Source organism: Struthio camelus, chromosome 1 (assembly GCF_040807025.1).
Source record: "Struthio camelus isolate bStrCam1 chromosome 1, bStrCam1.hap1, whole genome shotgun sequence".
NCBI classification, from domain to species: Eukaryota; Metazoa; Chordata; class Aves; order Struthioniformes; family Struthionidae; genus Struthio; species Struthio camelus.
Genome location: NC_090942.1, coordinates 17,609,401 through 17,631,050, shown reverse-complemented (window position 1 = coordinate 17,631,050; position 21,650 = coordinate 17,609,401). Strand labels below are relative to the sequence as shown.

At 41.3% G+C, this 21,650-nt stretch overlaps 1 protein-coding gene across 1 annotated transcript in view; it reads left to right on the top strand.

Annotated features, from left to right (window-relative positions):
- Positions 1 to 21,650, top strand: part of CELSR1 (cadherin EGF LAG seven-pass G-type receptor 1) — a 178,099-nt gene that overhangs the window by 70,887 nt on the left and 85,562 nt on the right. The window contains exon 2 of the mRNA XM_068930868.1: positions 4,243 to 4,881. Within this exon, the coding sequence (XP_068786969.1) occupies positions 4,243 to 4,881 (639 nt within the window). The remainder of the gene's footprint in view (positions 1 to 4,242; positions 4,882 to 21,650) is intronic.

Below are 21,650 nucleotides of genomic sequence, written 5' to 3'. Positions count from 1 at the left end.
TTGGTTTACGGACTGCCAGAAGATAGAAAGCTGAGATTAAAGTCTCAGATTTGATTGGATTTGTCGTAAAGTAAAAGTAATCATGAAACAATGAATATTTAATAAATTTTCAGCTGTTAGTGTTTTTTAAAGAAGTTTGAGCTTTTGTCATACTTGCTATCTTCTCTTCTCTTTGTAATGCATCAGAGCGTCTGGTTGCTATTAAATGTTTTCATTAATTTGATGGAGGATTAAGATTAGTAGATCTGTCTTTAGGGAGCCTGTCCATCGGTGACAATGGCACAAAAAACAACCCGCTGCTTAGATTTCTACCTTCTGGATATTGATTTTATAGAAATCATACAAAGAATAATATTGCCAGGATAAAAATTTGTTGGGCATGGATTGCATTTGTAACAAGCATCTCTTTTCTTGTATGGTCACCCAGCTGTCCATCCACAGAAGTATGAGACACTAGAGATGTTTTTTTTCATCTTTCCACCTTGTTTTTGGTAAACTTGGCCTTAACATCTTTTGAAACAGTATTTTATGAGTTGTTTAGGATGTTTACATTGTCTTCATTATGCCAGTATCTTGCAATTCAACATCTTCATGCCTCTACCTCACAGTTTACCTGTAAGTGCCATTATCTCCACATCACAGAAGAGAAATTGTAGGACCGAGTGATGAAAACCATTATCACAAGGGTTTTAGGAGTCAACCCCCCAAAAAGATGGGTCAAATCCTATCTTACCTCTTGACCCATCCAGCATTTCCCTTTTCTCGAGGCATGAGGTTGCCTGTGGCTTGGGCTGTGCCGTCCGCTCAGGCCACTCTTGGTAGGATGCTTATACGTCCCATCCGGCAACGTGGCTTACCTTATTAGAGCGCTCTCAGGAAGACCCTTGCAGCCTGTTATGGAAGCCAACCAGGTGATGGCCCTGGTGACAGGCATGAATTCATGCATAGTTCTGCTCCAAAGAGTAGAGTGTATCCAGAGTTTCTCCTGCGTAATATGATTTGAAGTTTGTTTCACACCTCTGACTGAATCCATGTTGCGTCTGCAAAAACATGATGCAGATTTTTTTGGAGCTGTCTCTTAAGACCTTTGAAAAAACAGATTATGATAGAGTCTTTTTAGCAGAATAACAGATTGGTTGTGCGTTTATATTGGATAGCTGCACATGGCAGGCATGTCAGACAGTAAAAGGATGTAAAATGTTACTGCTCCATTAAAAAATACTTTCTCACATAATTTTTCTTACATTTCTGGTAGTATACATTTGTAACTTGCATGGAGTATTTCGCCTATGAGTCTCAAAAAACATATATTATTGTGTATTTAGCGCTTAATTCAATTTCCACCAAAGGCAAGGACAACATTTCCCCATTCTTCATTGTACTTGTTTCAAGTCCTCAAAGCAAATTCTACCTGTTTAAAGTAGAATTGATTCTAATCTGGCCACATAAAGCCATAGATTTTTTTCAGCTTTTTGTGGATTTCTGAATTATTAGAATGATCAAATCCAGTAATTCTACTTTCAAACTCACTGGTGATGTGAAAGAGCTAGTTGTCCAGCAAACTGGATAGTTGTGCCAGTTGCTTGTTGTCTACAGAAGACACGTTCAGCTCCTTTTTATTTTTATTTATTTTTATTTTAATGCTTTGCCGCAGGGCTGCACTAGGATGAATTTGCTCTTATAACATGACTTAATTTTGGAGAATCCACAGCGATATGCCTGTGCCTGATTTTCTTTTGTGCTATCTTCAGAACAACAAGTCTATGGGGTATCTGACGCTGGGCTTTTTCCAGTGATTTATTAACTGTGTCAGAAGAGCTGTTGTGAATGCTGGGAAGCTCTTGTATATTGTGACAGTTGATATTGATTATGACAGTTTGTAGACTCCAGTGTGTTGTCAGACAGTGGATAGTATTTTGTCCCCTTACTATACATACCAGGGACTATAGATCATAGTGTTTTCTTAAGAAAAGGGCCCATTGTCCAGTCTTCTCGTTCCTCGCTGGTATGAGAGAAGTTGTGTAGCGTATTGTGCAACAAATAGCAAAATGCTTTGGGCACCCTATGGAACAGCTAGGCAAATGTCGATTGCTTTCTGGAAAAAAAAATGTGAATAGTTTGTGCTGCTTCTGTTCTTTCGGTGGAAAAAGCCACGCAGTTGACAGAAGGGGGTAAACTAGTCTGAGTCTGTCAGTTGAGAAAATAAGATGCATCCTGTATTATCCGTTGTCCAGAAATCCAAGCTTATAATGAGGGCTTCGGTCCTGATAATTTTTAAAGGTTGCATTCAGCGTCTTTGTGCCTTCATGGAGACTGAAACTACATATTTCTAGAATGGGTTTGAGGAAGAGGAAATGCAAGATTTGCACAAGCTTGAGAGAGAGGGAAAGCTGGCAAGTGAGCTGGTCTGATGGACACATCACAAAGATCACCCCAAACAGCGACTTCTTATTGCTGTTTGTTTTTAGCGAGGCAGTAGTAAAGCAGCACAGAGGAGGAAAAGTTTTCCTATTTGCCGAAAAGCTGCTTCAGTGTGAAAGGAAAACAGTCAACAGCTGAGCTTTTACAGACACCCTGATCAGGAGTTGAAAGCCAATTGGTTTATTATGCTGTTCTAAATTATTCTATTGCTACTGTACTACTGGAAGAAAAATCTTCCAGCAATGCATTTATTTTTAAAACAAATAGCACTTTAGGTGCACCAATGACAGGGAATAGAAAAGGGGCCACTATGATTTTTCTGTTCTTGAAAGATCTTTCATAACAGCCCAAAACGGATCATAAACTTGTTCACACCTTAGATAATACTCCCTAGGAAAATGACCTTTAGAAATCTGTGCTATTCAAATTTTGATTTCACGTTGATTTTAGATTGATTTAAATGCAGCTACTGCTGCGATTTTATGTTCAGGTGACACAAAATGAGTTTCCATACATACCTTCTGGTGTAGTTAAAATAAATGTGACAGCCAGTCACATGTGAAGTTATATTATTTCAGGGGCACTTTAGGCCAATAATATGGCACTGGGCTGGGACCTGGGAGAACTGGATTCTAACACCTCTGTGGGCCTGATATTTGCCATTTAAATCAGTTAATTTCTCTGTCTGATTCCCCATTTTTGGTCATTTGTTTACACCATAAGATTTTTGGAAAGAAACGTTTCTTATTAGCTATATACTCCCTATTTGAATGCGGTCTTGATCTCTGCTGGGATTTCTAGGTGCTGTTACAATACTACCCGTACTTTGTGTAATGTGGTCTGTATTTTCTTAGTAAAATACGGTGGATCAGCAAAAATGAAGTCCTTAGTGGTAGCGAAGAGACAGAATTGAGCTAAGTGTTTTGATTTCAGTGATGATGCAATTTCCCATTCCATACTCACATAGAATTTGTATTAATTACAGCGTTGCCTGTGTTTAATAATTATCTTTCATAATGAAAGAACACTTCATAATACAAATTATGTTCTCTATAATCCTAGGAGTGTACCAAGTTTTTGCAGTGGTATCTCTCAGTCTGGTAGAAGGTATTAGTACTGTGTATATATTTAAGTTTTTTATTGCAAAACATCCATGACAATATCAGAAATGCTGTAAAAGAAAGATAATTGGAACTATTTTTAAATGCCTGTGGACATTACGGACTTATTTGATTTGGGTCACTTTCTCTAATTTCGTAAAGACTTTTGAAAAAGTTCAAAGGTGAAGAATGAAGACGTTCCAATGTTCAAATGTGAAGAGTTGTTTCCTTAGATGAGTTATATCTAAAGCTCTGGTAACAGTTCTCTGCCCCTGGATAGTTTTGCCTCCTTAAGTGTGAGACCACTCCTGGAGAAGATAATTTTGGTATTGTGCTGTGAAAAGTGACAGCTTCCCAACACCAGCTGTCGACTTGCAGTGACTTGTCTTAACATACACGTAGTTTCTATCAAGAGAGCTCCCTTTCCCGTGAGCCATGTCACAGCTGTCAGACAGTCTCTTTGCTCGCTCGCCATTTCCAGGTGCTTGCCTGGGAAGTTCTCCAGGTGCGCGGGGCTCTCCTAGCTGCCTCTAGTCCTTTGAGTTGTAATCGTTTTCTCTTTTGTTTTCCTGATACGCAAAATAAGGCATTGATTTGCACTGCAGAAGGTGGATACCTTTCCTTCTCACATCCTGGTGCACTGAAAGGCTGTGCAGGTCCCTTGTCCGTGGGCTGAAGCCTGTTCTCTTGAGTCACTCTTCTCTCTCGCTCTTCCCTTCAGATGGTGTCCACAGTGTCACGGCGGTCTGCACCCTGCGTGTCACCATCATCACGGACGACATGCTCACCAACAGCATCACGGTGCGACTGGAAAATATGTCCCAGGAGAAGTTTCTTTCTCCCCTCCTTTCTCTGTTTGTGGAGGGGGTGGCGACAGTGCTGTCCACTGCCAAGGACGGCGTTTTCGTTTTCAACATCCAAAACGACACAGACGTCAGCTCCAATATCCTCAACGTGACGTTCTCGGCGTTGCTTCCGGGTGGTATTCGAAACAAGTTCTTCCCCTCTGAGGATCTTCAGGAGCAGATCTACCTCAACAGGACCCTGCTGACCATGATCTCCACGCAGAGGGTGCTGCCCTTTGACGACAACATCTGCTTGCGGGAGCCCTGTGAGAACTACATGAAGTGTGTGTCTGTGCTGAAGTTCGACAGCTCCGCTCCATTTATCAGTTCAAACACCGTCTTGTTCCGCCCCATCCACCCCATCAACGGGCTGAGGTGCCGGTGTCCCCCAGGGTTCACGGGTGACTATTGCGAAACGGAGATTGACCTCTGCTACTCCAACCCATGTGGTAACAATGGGCTGTGTCGGAGCCGAGAAGGGGGCTACACTTGTGAATGCTACGAGGACTACACTGGTATGTGTTTATCTTATCTATTGCCCATGATTTATATGTTAGACCATCAACTGAGCCAGCTCTGTATCAAGCTGAAATTGCTGACATTCTTACTCAAAGGGGGAAAAACTCCTGACACTAACTTCTGCCGGAGAGTAGGCTTTTACGTGTCACACGTCACTCAGAATAAGTCCTGTATCTCTGCACACGTGATTATAGGAACCGTGAGTCGCACCAGGCCTTTGCAGGGGACCCTATAGTTGCTGAAATGATTCTAGTTACATGCATTTTTGCTCAAAACGAACGTTTGTGCAAACATCCCTTGAACACATCCCTTCATTTATGGTTTTATGTTGTAACTGCTTTCTGGCCCCTCAGCCATGCCGCAGACAGACAGCGGGCCTCCCGCTGTGTGTCCGTTCAGGATGCAGCAGAAGCGGGTGTTACCAGTTAACAGAGGTGTTGTGCGGCCTTAGTAACAGCTCATCAGTCCCCCTGTGCAAGCGCAGAACATAAGGATGGTTCATGTTCCCAAGCGCTTGCAATAATATACATTTATGGGAAACACTTCAGGTCAGCTTCAGCTTGTAAATATCCAGATGAACTCCAGAAAGACATAGGGTCTTGCAGGCTTGTTCTAGACCTGTCTCTAGCAGCCTGGCGATGAGGTTACTTGGCCTCATAATTTACTTGACAGCTAATAAAGATCAAACTGCTGCTTCTCAAATACACTTGAAGAGTTATAAAGAATATTAACTGAACGTTTTCTGGTACTTCAATAAAGTCAGAGGGATTATTTATGTTTGAAATTGTGCACACATTTAAGCGTTCTGCACCTAAGTGCTGCCCAGCTGTATTTTATGCTAATGTTGCAGGAATGTCTGCTTTAACCGCTGCAGTTATTAAAAATTGAGAAGATAAATTATTCAAGTCTTTGTATAAAAAACGGCTACACAATGTGCATGCCTACTGGGATGGATCAAACCCTCTAAGTGGAAGGGTTTTCCTTCACTTTCCGTGGCTTTTGGCTCAGGGCTATAGTTAAAAATGTGATGGTGAGAGGAGACAACTGTCAGTGAGCAGGGAAACGGCAGCAGCAAGTAAACGAGGGCTTTTTCCCCGCGAGAGGAACAGGACGAGGGGTTCCCCCAGGTCAGAGGGGGCTCAGGACAGCAGGAGCCTCATAAAGTACAGGAGACAAACCGCTTTACCTAGCCGGTGAAATCCTGAATCTGGCTGTGAGATGGCTGGGACTGACAGTCTTTGCTGATTTTCCTGCCAGACCTCTCACGAGTGACTTACGCAATGGAATAAACTGTAAAGGCCATTTTCCCTTGAGAGTAGTTGATGCAAACTCTACGCAGCATTGGGCATCACAAAATAGATGTTATGACCAGTTCATTTCATTTAACGTGTTCATGTAATAAATAGTATAAATAGGAATGGTTATGAGTAGCAAGTCTCATTAAACAAAAATGTGCCTATAAATAAGCTTAACTCATCCATGACTTAGGTTTTGGGATCATATGCATTCCTGTCTATCAGGTTTTGAGGATCTTGTGCTAGAAATCTCTGGAAAAAAGGCTGAACGTGCTAAAAAATTAGAGAGGGTAGTATTATTCATATAAATAAGTCATGAACATATTTAATAATTGACACTGTACTCAGAGCCGACATGGTACGCATTTAGAGGAGATGCACCATGTTACTCCTACACAAAGAACGATGTGGTCCGTCGCTGTCCCCCAGGGCGGCATGCCTGGACTCCTTTAGCCAGGGCGGCTTTGCAGGGCCAAGGCTGGCATGTTTCTCCCCACGGCCCAAGAGTCGGGACAGCCGGGAGAAATCGCACCAGCCCTATTCAGGAAGGCTCTAGGATCCTTTAACCTGTAAACTGATACGCGTATTATCAAATACTCCCGTTTTATTGGGGAATGCATGCGGCTGAAGTTTAATATCTATTCTGTGGTTAGCTGATGTTACATTAGTCCCTTTAGGCTCAATGTCGCGTGACAATGTTTTTTCCACTAAGCCTGACACACTTACCCACATGTGGTGGTCATTAGGTGGCAGTTGTTTTTCATCCCCTTTACTGAACGGAGTGGAAAATGTTATCAACAAATAATATATTACCATTACCAGAAATATTTTATAAAATTCGTGATCCATTATTGAAACTTGTCCCAATCTTCTTTAAGAACTATGTTATTTTATCCATGATTTTTGTCCTTTTTGAAATAAGTTCAAATCCATTTTTAAGTTCAATTTATATCTGTTAATCATAATGTTATGTTTTCCAGTCATATAAAAATGTTTATGGTTTACAACGATACAGATTTTATGTCTATTTAATATTTACAGAGCAGGGTTTTTTTCTAATTAACAGCAGTGCATATTGAATTATATAATGTGATGATAGTAAATGAGAAGGACTAGAACAGTGTTTGGCTGATAAATAGAGAATTGCTATGGCTGAAAGTTGAGAGATTCTGCCTTTACAGAAATGTTACAGTGATTTAACTCAGTGTAGTGACATATAAGTATGAGTTACTTATGAATCTTTGAATCAATTGTAAAAGATGAAATATGAATGGCAATAGTCAATGAGATGCAGCCTGCTCTGGAAGCTCTGAAATTTCAGGTTCCCAATTAAGAGCCTATGTAGAAAACTAATTGCAAGAAAATACTAATAGCTGTCATCTCTTTGGTAAGATATACTGAAAGTCGATGATAAATCACTACACAGTCACAACCCTGTACCAAATCTGTCTGACTGGTCACCTGTTAAAAATATAGTATTTATTTCCTGGAGAAGATAATTATGTCCTATCTTAATCGGATGGAATTTCCCCCCATTTTTCTACCCTGCTTTGAAGCTCTCCATTTGTTTTGATGTAATTGTTAGTCATTTATACACGATGAAAGTTCCTCTTTCTTCAGGAGTCTTCTGTTACTAGCACAAATGTAAACTGAGCTTTTGCAAGATATTTTTGAAATTTGAATACTCACTAGTTCTTGGTTACTTGAAATTAGCTTCACTTCCTGTGATGTGAGGAGGTGAGTGAACAAGGACATATATTTTTAACCACTTTTTTCAAAATAAGGATCAGATTCGATTATTTTGTTTTATCCAAATTTGTGCACAAAAGTGAAGTACGCAATAACAATAGTGCCATTGATTGCGGGATGCTATGTGCATGACTAAAAAGTTGAAGGATGTGACTTCGTTAAGCAAACAAACACCATGACCACTGTGGAAAGCACATTTTATTTTTTCAGCTATATTTCATATATCTTTGAGTGCTGCAGACGCAGCTGAAATGAGCTGTAGGTGAAGGAGTGGACAGAGGTAAAAATATCTGTACCACACAGGGGCAAATCCCTGAAGGGCAAAAGCATAATTTGATCCACGCAGTTTTTGGAGGCATACTTGCTGCCACAGTTTCTGAATGAGCTATACTTCCAGCCCCATCTTGGTGCCTTCTCCAGGACACATCACTGAGGCCGTAAGATGCCACCTTTTTGGATATAGATTCCCATGATTCTTGCTGGCCAGGATTACTGTGTGAGTGAGCTGGTGTCTGCTCTGGGACTGGGATCCTCACAGCAGCTCTCATAGCAGTTCAACGTTTCCGTAAAGTAAAATATTATTTTATACATAACAAAAGTACTCCAAAGGGAAAAAAAACTCCTAAAACAATAAAGAGATTTAATGTTCCCACTGTTCTCTTTAGCATAGGGCGTTCTCTCTGCCTCCTTTGCTACCTAACCCCGAGCAAGGAGCGATTTCTAGGGAAAAGATTGTCAGGGAAGTTCCCATATCCTCTACATCTCTCCTTGGATTTCATTTTTCGTTTCGGGGGGTGGGGAGGGAAGAAATCTTAAGTGGTTATACATCTTCTTGTAATCAAATACAGCAATTAGAGATGGTTTACGTGTTACACTTTTTTTCTCCTAATTTATTTCTGTGCTACCATATTGACATGAGAAATCATGACATCTAACTTTACCGCCATGAACTCTCACTTTGTGACATGAGAAGGCAATTATAGCTGTTTTTGTAGAACCGTGCCAGAAGGCCCTATTCATATTGTTTAGTAAGTTCGCAGTGTTTGCCTCTTTCCAACAACGTACTAGCCGTAATAGTAAATGTGAAGATTTGATTCTCTGGTATCTTTACTTACATCCATTCTTCAGACAGTAATTTCACTACTTGTTCCGATACTAGATTCTCATTTTTCAGGCCAGAGAGATTTATTTGGAAGAATTTCAGCTTTCAAGTACAGAAATTTGGCAGCCAGGGTAGCAATAATGAGGATTTTATCTTAGACGGGAGAGTCTGAAATTCCAGTCTCAGTTACACTTTGCAGCTCCACTAAGCAATTGGGATCCTAGGTTTGTAACAGCAAAATCTTGTGCAGTGTTTCTTAATATCATTCCTTTAGACTTCTCACTACATCTTTAACTCCTTGTTAAGGCCAGGAGTTTATAATGGCAAGGCTGAGCAAGATTTACCATCTCTGAGTTGTGGGGCTTTGCCCACACTTTCCAACAGTTTTGACTAAGTTAGTCTTTGAGACAAACCACCAAGTAAGAAATTCTGTTGTTCCCAAACACTCCCGTAAATCTAGACAGTTGGACAACTTTGTGGATCACCTCTCTGCGATACGTCATTCAAATGTTAAGGCAATGCAATGAAGATATTAAAATATTTTATACTGTTACTGCCTTAGTAGTGTCTCTTGGTCCTGGTCTTCAAAGAGAGCGGATAGTGATAGTGGATTTCAGGTGCATTTATATTACAAACATATGAAAACAGTGGCAAGACCTAATGCTGTAAAAATCGAGTATTCATTTTCAAGAGTTTAAACATGACTACTGTTACTTGTTAGAACGCTGGGTGATTTGCACTGGATGATTTGTGCCCGTTTCAGAATTTGAAGGCTGTATCTTTTCCCACTTGTGCCAAGTCTTAACAGTTTTTTATAAAGTCATTCTACTGACTCTGGTTACAGGAAAAGTTGAGGAAGAATGCTTACTGTTGGCTTTTTAAATCACTTGCATTGTTTCTGGAAACCTTGGAGGAATCCTTGGTTGTTTTTACTTGAGGTTTCTGTATGGCAGTACCAGAAGAAATCTCATTTTGAATGCTTCCACTCTGGTGAAATAGGGAAGTCTGAGCAACAACAGAATTTTTTCCTTCTTTTTCAGCAGTGCTATGCCATGCTGTTGTTCTGATGTTTGTGACTGAAGCAAGCTGTTTATAATGAAACACAATTTTTCCTTTATTTCTGTGCACCTCTCCCTCTCCATAGCTGAGGCAGCTTTTCCACATCTGATGGAGGTACAAATGAATATATCCTTATAGGGTCCTTCCTTGGGATTAGTATTTCTTATCTTGTTCTCACAGTTATTCCAGCACAGTCTTTGCCATCACTTCATCTCACTTTTTTTATGTCATCAGCATGACGTTTTTGTGAGGGAAACCCCTCTTCTCCCTTCCTGAAATAAAGAGGCAGCTCGGTTGGCCTAGACGTTGCAAGCTCTGTCCCTTCCGTTGGCAGCAACGATGTGCAGAGGGAGCTCGGGCAATTTGTACCTCTCTTCCGTCCCAACCTGTGGTCCCTCTTAAAGCAGACGGGCTCACACGCTCAGTTGGCTGGCAAGGACCCTGCTTTCTGTAGTGCTGTCCAGAAGCGGAGCATGACCAGTGCAAAAGCTGAAGAAGCGTCTTTTTCTTTTTTTATGATGATCTTCATCACTCAGCTGTGTACTTTGAGACACAGTGTCTCGTAAATCTTCTTCTCAGTGCTTTGAAGTTTCCCGATATGACCATTGCATTTATCCATGCCAAAGTGCAATGAACCCCAGATGCTGTCTCATGAGCTGACTTAATATCTAAACATATAAGGAAACCTTACAACCTATTCTTTGCGATTAGCCATGGATAAGTCTTCCATTGGCTCTTATGCAGTACATGCTGTATTTCAAGAACATAGCAGTCAATTGTGATATTTAATTAACTTTCTCTCCTTTTAGTATGATGTCCATTTTTTGTCATGAAATCATGAAAAAAAAAATTAGTCTGGATTTTCAGATAAAGAGGTATCACCAGGCAAAATTCACTTTTTTGGGTATGTGTATTGTCAGAGAATGATGACTTCTGATCATTGCAAGTCGTTTACGTACAAAGCACTTTCCATCTAAGGATTGCTGCGGACTCTGCAAAAGTTGCTGTTAATAAGTGAAGCCTCTGAGACACCCCTTTGAGCCAGCACCAGAGGGGTGCTGCTACTTTCCCCAAAGGCCTCCCCGAAGGCCTGGGAAGCTGAGGCACAAGGTCCTGAACTCCTCCAGGTCACAGAAGAGCAGTCGGTGGTGAAGTCGGGAGCAGCTGCAGCTGCTCTGTGCTATTCCTGGGCTACAGATGGCCGGAAACCTAGAGGATCTCGCTGCGAGAGGTATTTCTTTCCTAACACAGCCGCTCAGCAGAAGCCTGTGGGCCCACGCACCCACTGTGTTAAACTTGGAGATTTACTGTGCCCCATATGTTAAAATGGGCCCTTGCTGGTGTTTGCATTAGCACTAAGCACTAGCCGTGCTGCAGGGGGGAGGCGAGCGCGTGATGGCCTCGTGCCTGCGCTAGAGCAAAATGCTTCTCTGTTCGACCTGAGGAGCTGGCCCAGATATCATGACTACCTAGCTGCTTGCCCAGTAAGGTAGCTGGGATAATAGCCCAGTACAAACAGGGTGAATGTACACTTTTAGAAAATACAATCGAAAGCTGAAGTCTATTCAGCTTTTGAATCACGTCGTATTTCTGTTGGCTATATTTCTATCGATGTTCCTTAATCATAACAGATTAACGTTGGAAATCTGGAGTTTATATCAGCTTCACAGGTGTTGCAGAAGAGGTGTGCCGCTTCCACAGATTGATTTTTATCTGAAGGATGTTTCCTTCAGCTAATCCTCAGCCTATGCTCACTTGTCAGGACGCAAGAGGTCTTTTCCGACTGAATTACTGTGGTGTATTTGTTGACAGTTTCGTTCTCAATGTTCGCAGCGTACATTGCCTGCAGCTTTGACATCAGTCTGCTGTGCCTTTTCCTAAACCTCGGCAAAGAGTTTTATCATATTACCCTCATCCCGGTGTATATTAACTAGCTACTGTTTAAAGTCTGAAAGCTTTCCCAGCCATGCAGTAAGCCTCCCTTGCCCCCTGCCCCAACGTGGTGCTCGCGTGATCATCTTTGATTCAGCCAAACTGGTGAAACCCCGGCAGCTGAGACTCCTCTTTGGGAGCCCCCTGGCTTGTCCTTCTTGCCTGTGGATATACTTGCACAGATCAAAGTCCAGGCCTGACATTTTGAAACCGAGCTACAGACTTAATATTTTGTTTGTTCTTTTTAATTAGTTTTAGAACAGCATGACAAGACTTCAGCTCTTACAAGTTATTTTAATAGTGGATGTATTAAGGGTAGTTTTTAAAAGAAAGCAACAGATCTGACACCGATATAATTGCTTAGCCCTCACTTTGGAAGCTACCCTGGTACTACATCTCCAAACACTTCTGAATTCAGCTCTTCCAAGCAGTTCAGCGTCCAGGAAATCCGACCTACTGCTTAAAGCTCGTGTTCTGGTTTTTCCATTGTATTGTTTTGCTTTTTCTTCGGACAGCTGTGTCGTTGGCCTGTTCTTCTCTTTATTTACCCTCCTCCTGTATTTGATACCTGCAGAGTTTATCACTGATGATTTTATGCTTTCTTCCTTGTTGCTGAGAATGTTAAGTAACAAAGCTAAAAATCAGCATCTAAAGAACTTGAGAAACTACCTATTTAGGAATGATTCCATGCTTGTTCTTACCTTTTAAAACCTGTTTTAATTTTAGATGTTTTTAATTCCTTTGATGTGTGCCCTACTTACGTTATAGTTTGGGAAGAGGGTAGGTTCTTAACCAAATGCTATACGGTATCAAGTCAAGGTGCTTTGCAGACATAAAAGGCATGCGGACGCATTATTTTTGATTAATCTAGTCTTGTAAGGCATTCTGATAGCCTGCAGTCTGCTGATGACAGTGTGTGATTACTCAAGTCCTCCCGTTTACTCTTGGAACGACTGCAATAATGCTGGTTTCCTTCCAGTCTTCTGGAACCTCCTTTCTGAGCCCAGAAGAGAGGTTTGGAAACTAGAATTAATGCGGAGATGCTCTGAGCCGACTCCTCTCCCTTTCCTGCATGGGAACTACTTGGAGCTGCTGATTAACAAGTGTTGCGCTTTGGTACCTGCTTAGCTGTGGTACCCGACCTCTCCTTCAATACTATTGCCAAGAAAATGTCCTATGAATGTGACTATATTGTTAGCACTTTTCAATAGAAGAGGGGTCGGTACTGACCACCTCCCATTTCTTGGAACCCCTATGGGCCCTCCTGTTAAAAATGGATTGCTACAAATTTACGATTCTTTTCATTCTAGCATACACGAGAAGTCTCTTTTATTGTCCTTAGCTGTTGTACGTCTCTTTCTTTTTGAATGATTTTGCTTTTATCAATTTTCTGCAGTTCTCAAGCTCTTGCTTGCTCTCAACGTGTACTTCTGGTTTCGTGCTGATGGGATTTCTTTTACCACATCTAAAGGAGAGTTTTCACTCTCCCAGGCTTTTTGACATTCTTAGTAATGATGTACTTGCTTATCTCTGTTGCTATTACTAACCAAAAAAAGTGGAAGGTGGAGAGTAATTATACAAAGTGGAGCTTTTTGATATTATAATTTTATAGGTACAGGTAGAATCCCTCCTTACTGAAGTACCTAACTTCTCACACCCAGTCATAATTTTGAGCATATATATGCATTGAAGAACATTCACCTGAGAGAAACTACACACTGAATGAGGGTTATTTTAATTAAAATATTATAAATAACAGTTTATAGAACTACTGCAAACTTCCCTGTGACCATAGTTTACCATTGTGCTTTTATTAATTTAGCTAAGTTGAGCCTTGCGTAACATATGATTTGGGTTTTTTTCTCATAGTTGTTTTTAATGTCAGAAAGGTTGCTTGGATAAAATTTTAAAATGTATGTAAGCCACACAAATGCATTTTAAAACACCAAAACATACAATTGCTAAGCGTTGGAATAGCCCATATATTAGAGTACCCCTTAAATGTTTCTTTTGCTAGTGGTGAGGTGTCTTGATTGGTTGTTTCTCACTGAAAACAAATTAGATAGGGGAAAAGGAGAACAGAAAGGAGGAGAAAAAAATCAGCAACCTGCCTCTAAGTTATTTGTGGGGAAGATGATAAAATCATAACGAGGTATTGTTTTCTTCAATGTACCTCATGTTCTGGAAACCCCCTCACGATTCTCGTAGCAGGTCATAGGTTATGGCTAAAAAAAGAAATTCCAAGTAGATTGGAAATAAATATTTTATATATTCCAAAACAAAAAGAAATTTAACTTCCAAAGAACAAGGTACACAGGACTCCTTTTCTCCTATCTCCTAATGCAAAAGTGGGAAACCACTTAGAAATGAAAATAGGACAAAACTGTGAAGAACATATGCTGCTTCTGTGCATATTTGTGATCACAGAGACAGCAGGATGGACTGCTGGGTATTAGGGTGATGTCCTGTTAGGGAAGAACAAAGTTTAAAGCAGTTTTTTGTGCATCTCTGCTTTGTGTTGTGATGACTGAAAATTTCGACAGTTGAGCAACAGATTGAGGCACTTGGCCTTGAACATCAAGATAATTGGAGTTCTGCGGTACAGTTATGTGGAGCGTTGTGGGAACGGCAATTTCATTGTTGTTGCAAATGCTCTTTTGTTTAGAGCATCATGGTTCACTGCCTGCATCCAAATCCCCTGCTACTCTTCGGGGCTGGGCTTTGGTCTCCGAGACTCCTACTGTACTGTGCCACTGCTCAGCTGGATCAAAACATTAAGAGCACTTATTATCCAGAGGTTTTAAGTTTATTTTTAAAATTCAAGATCAATATATTTTCCTTTGCACTATCTTTCACTTTCTCTTTAGCTAAGCATAATAGAGCTAATATATTGTATTTTCCAATATAATAATTAAAAAAACATTATTTAAGTAGATAGGGCCACCCACACTCGAGAGGTCAGCACACTGATGTGTGTACGGTAAGAAACATTATTATGATGAGTGCCTTATATTAATAATTAAACACAATCTAGATGATGCAATAAGGTATATTAACTCTAACAAGACTTGGCAATCGTATAAGTTTACTTTAAAATGAAACTATGTTTTTCAAAATAGCTGAATTTTAATCTAGTTAAGTGTCTTAACAAGAGCTAATTACTAGCTCTGGAACTTGACTTGATTTATTGTCAATCAGTCTGTTTTTATATATATATATATATGTGTGTATATATATATGTAAATTTGCATTTCTTCCTATTCTATAGATTAAAAAGTACATGTATTTTAAGGTTTTCTGTGCAAGATATGTGACACTGCAGTATCTTTTCCAAGATTCATTAAGAAAAAGTAGACTTCCCTGATTTAGTTGCATTTTGTTCTCAGTTACTTTTAAAGATATTTTATGGCTTCTTCTCAAGTATTCTCACTATTGGCCGTTATTCCTCTTTCCAAGAAGGCTGCTGCGAACATATCAAACGAACATTAAGGGGCATGATTTTGATTGAGGTCTGCCTATTTCCCAGTGCTATCATTTTTATTACTGTATTGGATTACACGGAAGATTTGAGAGTGAGATTCCCCTGTGGAAACTTCAAATCCTGGAAAATTCAAAATACAGGCTCTCACCAATTTTCCTTTAACGTCCGTGTGCAGAGTAAGGCTCGTGCGGGTAATCCCAGAGGGCTGCTGGGGACCAGGACAGGCTCTTTCGTCTGTCCTTTGACTCGAGTCCGAACATGGAGTCTGTAGCAGCTACATGGAGAAAATGAAGTGGGAGCTGAGTGGAAAAAGGGCTAGACTCACCTAAAGAAAACAGTAATGTTTGCCATTGAAGGGGAGAACCCGATCTGCTCTTTCTCATATTCCTGAGACCTTTTTTTATTCCTCTTTTTCTGCTGCCAGTTAGTTGCCTTATTTGCAAATAAGTAACCTTTTCCAACTGTTTGAAGTTGTTAAATTGTTTAAAAATAAGTGCTAGAACCTTCTCCTTTCCTAAAAATTTGGGAATTGGGAGCTGCAGACCTTTGGTGTTCTCCTCTATGGAAAGGAGTTCAGGGGAAAAAAAAACAGGCTAAAAGTGAGGATGTCTGTGTGTGCCTGAAATCATGTCTGGCTTTTCAACCTGTTGAAAAACGACATTATTGCACCCTCCGTCCCCTCAACGCAGCCACCTTGCCTTGCTTACTTTCGTCCTTCGGATAAATAGGTTAATATCTGTGAAGGGCACTGTGAGGAACTGAAATTGGCTGTGAAACCACATCCTTGTGGAATTACAGTGCCCAGCGGTGCTATTCAGTGCCCAGTGAAAACTGCAACTTCGCATTAGGAAGTAGCTCATTTTTGGCATCACACTACAGGCATGCTGTGTTCACGAGTGACCTTTTCCTTTACTGCTGTCCTTGGAAACGAGTTAGGGCAAGGTAAGGCAGCCGGTTCCCATGCTGAAGTGCGTGGAAGCGCACATGGACCACAAAGACCAGACTCCAAAATCTGTCCCTAAGGGGACAAGTCCTGCAAGTCACTGTGGCTGCTCCAGCCTTCAGTTCCCTCTGCGTAATAACGCTCCTGGAGAAGGATCAAGGGGCACGGAGAACAGAACGAAAAATCATGTCAGGTATACATACGGTTAAGGTAGAAGAAGACTGTTTCTCTCAAAATAAATAAAGTGGGGGTATTCCTCTGTAAATTAATTTAACATGTTATGCAGAGGAATTTTTTGTTCTTACACCCCTAGGTTTCTCATTGGTTTTTAACGGAGAATGGCAAGAAGGAGGGATTTTTAGAAAGGTGTATACCAAGAGGTTTATTACAGGTAAGAAACAGTGCAAATTACAGACATAATGACGTAATCCAATTTGGTTTAATCTTTGCATCTATAGTAATGTTTTCCCCCTACCAAATACATCCAGAGATAAAGCTTAAACTTTAGAAAGGCAGTGCTTTGCGATCATATCTTACCCCAAATCAGTGCAATTTGCCTTATGATAGGTTGTCTTACATATGTATATACACAATGTATGTGTGTGTATATATGTATGTCTTACATATGTTACCTACCACAGAACTCCTTTTCCTGACCCCGTGGTGGTGGCTTCATGCAGGCATCTGCCCAAGGCGGCGTAGCGCCTGCCACTCTCTCACAGCACTTCTGAATTTGCCATTTAACGTGCACCACAGGTCTGCAGAACAGTCCAAGCCTTTTGACACTAATCCAGGAGCTGCAAAATTCTGAGTTAGCACCTTTTCTTTCCAAAGCCACAAGGTAGACTTCAAAGTTGAACGTTTTTGTAAATGAAGAATATTGTACTGTAACTTCTGGTTCCTTGTTCATCAAGGGTACGCCGACATTAAAGGGAAAAAAAGGCATTGCCATAATTTGTGGTAAGTTTTAAAGAGTTGGTAATACTTCTGAGGTTTGTACCGCTGCTCGTCCCGTTGCTGGCACATTAATGGAGAGCTATCTAGTGTAAACAAAATGTAAGCTTTTTGACTGAGAGTTTTTAATCCTCAGCAAATACACAAGGAAGAGAGCATAGGCATTAAAGACTTAGTTGTGGCTTCTGTCTGTGCACAGTTCCTGTGTATAGTCAACACTGGTAGAAGTTGCATGGGAGGGTAAGGTCCGGTGACCATTCAGACTGAGTATATGCCATCTTGAGAACATGCTCATAATTTTTAGACTCCACAGACTAATTCATTTCTCCAACAGATGTGCCCCAAATATCACTAATCCTCCTCTGTATTGCCTCTTTTTTCAATTATTCCTTGTCATTTAAATGTGAAAAAGAAAAAAAATACCCAAATCCCAGGTCATCCATCCCTGCAGGGTGTCCTGTTTTGTTTTGTGAGATCAGGGAAGGGGAGGAGGCAAGCAACAGAGGAAAGCGGCACATCTTTGCTCAGGCTGGAGCTGTGTTTCGGAGCTGGCCTGATCTGGGGCTGCGAGGACGCGAAGGTGCCAGTGGCTGCACAGGCAGTGCCATGTGTCAGCAGGCACGGCCGAAGCAGCTCAGCAGAGTGGAGACCCCAGCTTTTTCTCATCATGCTTTTGTGAAATGCGACGCGGTGCTGGTTTACTGGTTTAGCTCTGTTGCTAGTGGGGGAAGGGTTGGCAGGTGGGACTGGGTCCTGCCTGGGTGCTCTTGTCCATTTGGCCAGGGGGTTTCCATTGCAGTCCTCCTCCCTGGTGGGTCCTGCTGGCCGGGTTGGTGGCCGTGGCCCCCAGGACAGTCAGGGAGCAGATGCCATCACTGAGGACCCCACTGGGAGGAAGAGCAGGGTAGGAGTCACCAGCATCTTCCCACTGGGGAGGGATCAGGGGGAGCCCTCTGAGCAGCCAGTTCGGGCTGTGTATTTCAGACTGGAATTTGACCATCAAAAGCTCTCACATGCCTTGGGGCCAGCAGATGCCACCCACAGCTTGAGAAACTAATAAAAGAAAATAAAAAGCTTCCCATGTTTATTGTTTTGGAGCATCTCATGATTAAAGATCTCATGACCTTCATCCAGTCCCATGATTTTTGGAAATCTGATTTATGAATTATCAAGAATGCCCAGAGGGACTTCACAGAAAACGGCACAGAGACGGCAACAGGGTGATGGTAAAGGAGAGTGATGATATACAGCTGTAAGAACATCGGCAGTTCTGCACTGTCCCTTCCCGCCACCTCAGGGTTTAATGCTTATGTCCACAAGAAAAATTAAATCAGATCCAGAGGTAAAACAATGATTTCCTGAGTATCTTAGTATAGGCTCATTTGCTATCTATCACCTCAGAGGGCTACTAGGCAAGTTTTATGTATTTATATTTATGTATTTTTATATATATATAACCACTCATAGTGTGAGAGGAGTTGTTTAGAATTGTTTTTGTTGACATTTTGCTTAGTGTTTTAAATGCAGGTTACTGAATAACAAGAAACTTAACAATATCTTGTTAAATCTGGAGCAGTTAGCTACTTAAATTACAAAAGACAGCTGTCATTATGAGTCAGTGTGATTTAGTCCTAAATAGTAGGGGACACTGGGCAGGGGAGCGTGTGTGGTGTGAGTGCCTGTATGTATCTGTGTGTTATCTTACTTACCCTGTTTCTCAAAATCTGCCTATATGGAGCGGGAAATAGCAAAGAGAGCAGAAACCAAGGGGAAGGAGAGACCCAAACTTAGATGTTAAGCTGAATGTAAGAAGGTTGTGGCTGATTTTAATTTTCTTAGATCCCAACACTAAAACATAAATTAATAAGTAAATTAATAAGTAAAAGGAAAGATCAAAGTATATTTTCTAATTTGAATGTGAGGTATCAGTATAATGGAGGTTCAAATCCCTCCCAAAGTGAAGAATGTCAATGTCAGTATTAAGGCTAACAACTATGTCTGCTGTAGCGTCTCTGAAATGCCAGTAGAAGTTTGGCTGTTGATTTCTAAGGGACCGAGATTTTGCCACTGCTCTTCAAATAGCACCTTCTAAGTTGTCTGTATAAAATGATATGTGAATATGTATATCACAGTCACTAGTACACTGATGACTTCTATATTCTGTTTGATCTAATTTCTTTATTCCAAATGACTGGTTACTTTTTCTGCGTAGCAGCTCTCTAACTTCTCTCAGAAAATAAGGAGAGGCTGCTGCTGCTGCTGCTGCTGCTGCTGCTGCTGCTGCTGCTGCTGCTTCTTGAATGTTTCATTTGTAAATAGAATATGCTGGGAAATAAGGCTAAATTCTCCCATTTGGCTGCAGGGGCTGGACTCATGCACCACGGAGTCGTGGAAGTCACAAATTTCCCTTTATGGGTGAGAGCCAGTATTTATTTTCCTTCCTCAACTTGCACCTGGGCATTTTAGTCATATGACAAAGCCCTTTTCCTTCACTGAGTTCCTGAGCAGTCAATGGAGAGAGGTGGGTATCTACTGCAGGTGGTGATCCGGGTCACCTAAGTCAGGCGCTAGACTCGCCCGTGAGCCAGCTAAACTGAAGTCACAACAGCATACTTAAAGCTGTGTTTCCGTGACAGTTAAGCCCTTCTAAGACCATCCCTGCGTGCGTGTCCCCATCCCTGGGTGCATGTTCCTGCCTCCTCCCTCTGTGTCTGCTGTGCGATTCAGCTGCTCCTGGGTGGACCTCAGCAGAAGAGCACTCACCCCACAAGAAAGAAGTAAATGGCGCTTTGCTGTATTAGCTCTACAAATCAGTCACTGCAGGCTCGGATGAATGCTGGTGCATGGGAGGAGGAAAAATGTGCAATGAGTTAGGGGAAAGGGTGGGACTATGGTAACTCCCACTGCCATCAGCTTGAACTATGTCAAAAGTGTCCCGAAACTGAGTGCACTGAATCCCACCCTGTTTATCTCTTGCCCAAAGAGAGACTTCCAGGCTAACTCTGCAACTCATCTGTATGTGCAATGAGATTATAAATTAGAGCCCCGCAGAGTGGGACAAAGAGGATGAACTCTTGTTTCCTCTCACATTCTCCATTCATTTTGTGGGACGTGGTTTTATGCTTCCCTGCTAAAATCCGCACATGGTCCTGAGCAGGTATCGGCAGGATGAGAACCGCAAGAGCAGTGGTGCGTACCATAGCCGGTGCGGGTAACTGGACACCAGCGCGTTGTTCGCACAGGCTATCAATGTTTAACTCGGAGGCCGGTGGAGCTTTAATGGAATCAGCGTCTTTTTTTAGCGTGTTACGGACAGAAAGCCACGGATCTGGCTCGAGCAGTTCTGCTGCGGGGTTACCTCTCCTCTGAGAGCACCTTTTGCTGTGGGTCTCTGCCAACCGTATCGATACATATATCAGGGGGTGGGTGGCCTTTACGTTAGTGCGGGAGATTTTGAAACCAGATATTAAGCAGATTCTTGGGGCCGATTTTTTTTTCCTTTTCTCGTTTGATGGTTTTAACAACCGTGTTACTACTTAGTGCATTGATCGCTTCAGTACTAATCATCATTTCAGGTTATTAGCATTCTAGTTACCAGAGGAAGAGGAGGATTGATTTTCCCATAATATGTAACATATCAAACAAATTTTTAATGATAGTTGGATCTTTATTACAGCAGTGGGGATTCTTCAAGAATTTAGTTGCCCTATTTCTTGCTGTTTCTGCTTTCTACTTTGAAGTACCTCGTTTTAGACTGGCTGCTTAAATCAGCTTCCCAAAGTTTCCACTCTGGTGAAGCAGCAACAAACATGGAGAACAAGATTAATATGTATCTAGAGCAAATGACAGGAGGGAGGAAAGGAAAGAAGAATCAATTCAAATTAAACAATTGCAGATAGTGAATGAAAAATTAATGTGTCCAGGGAAACTAGAAAAAAAAAAGAAGCAAGAACATCAGTGCTGCTTCATGGTAATGTATATTTAATGTGGTATTTCAATTGAAAATAGTCAGAGAATAGTACAAGTTTTTGAGGACTAATCCTTGAATGGGAATATTGTAAAAACATACCACAGTAAACTGAAGTGCAGAGCAATTCTGTATTTATTTCAATGCCATGTTTTTTTTAGCAAGCTTTCCAACATTATGCATTGCCTATCATTGTAAGGTCAAGCAGCTCGCCAGTAAACCCGTGCAAGTAATTCTGCAGCGACTGGTTCATTGATGCAAGCAGGTGCACTATTTGATACTC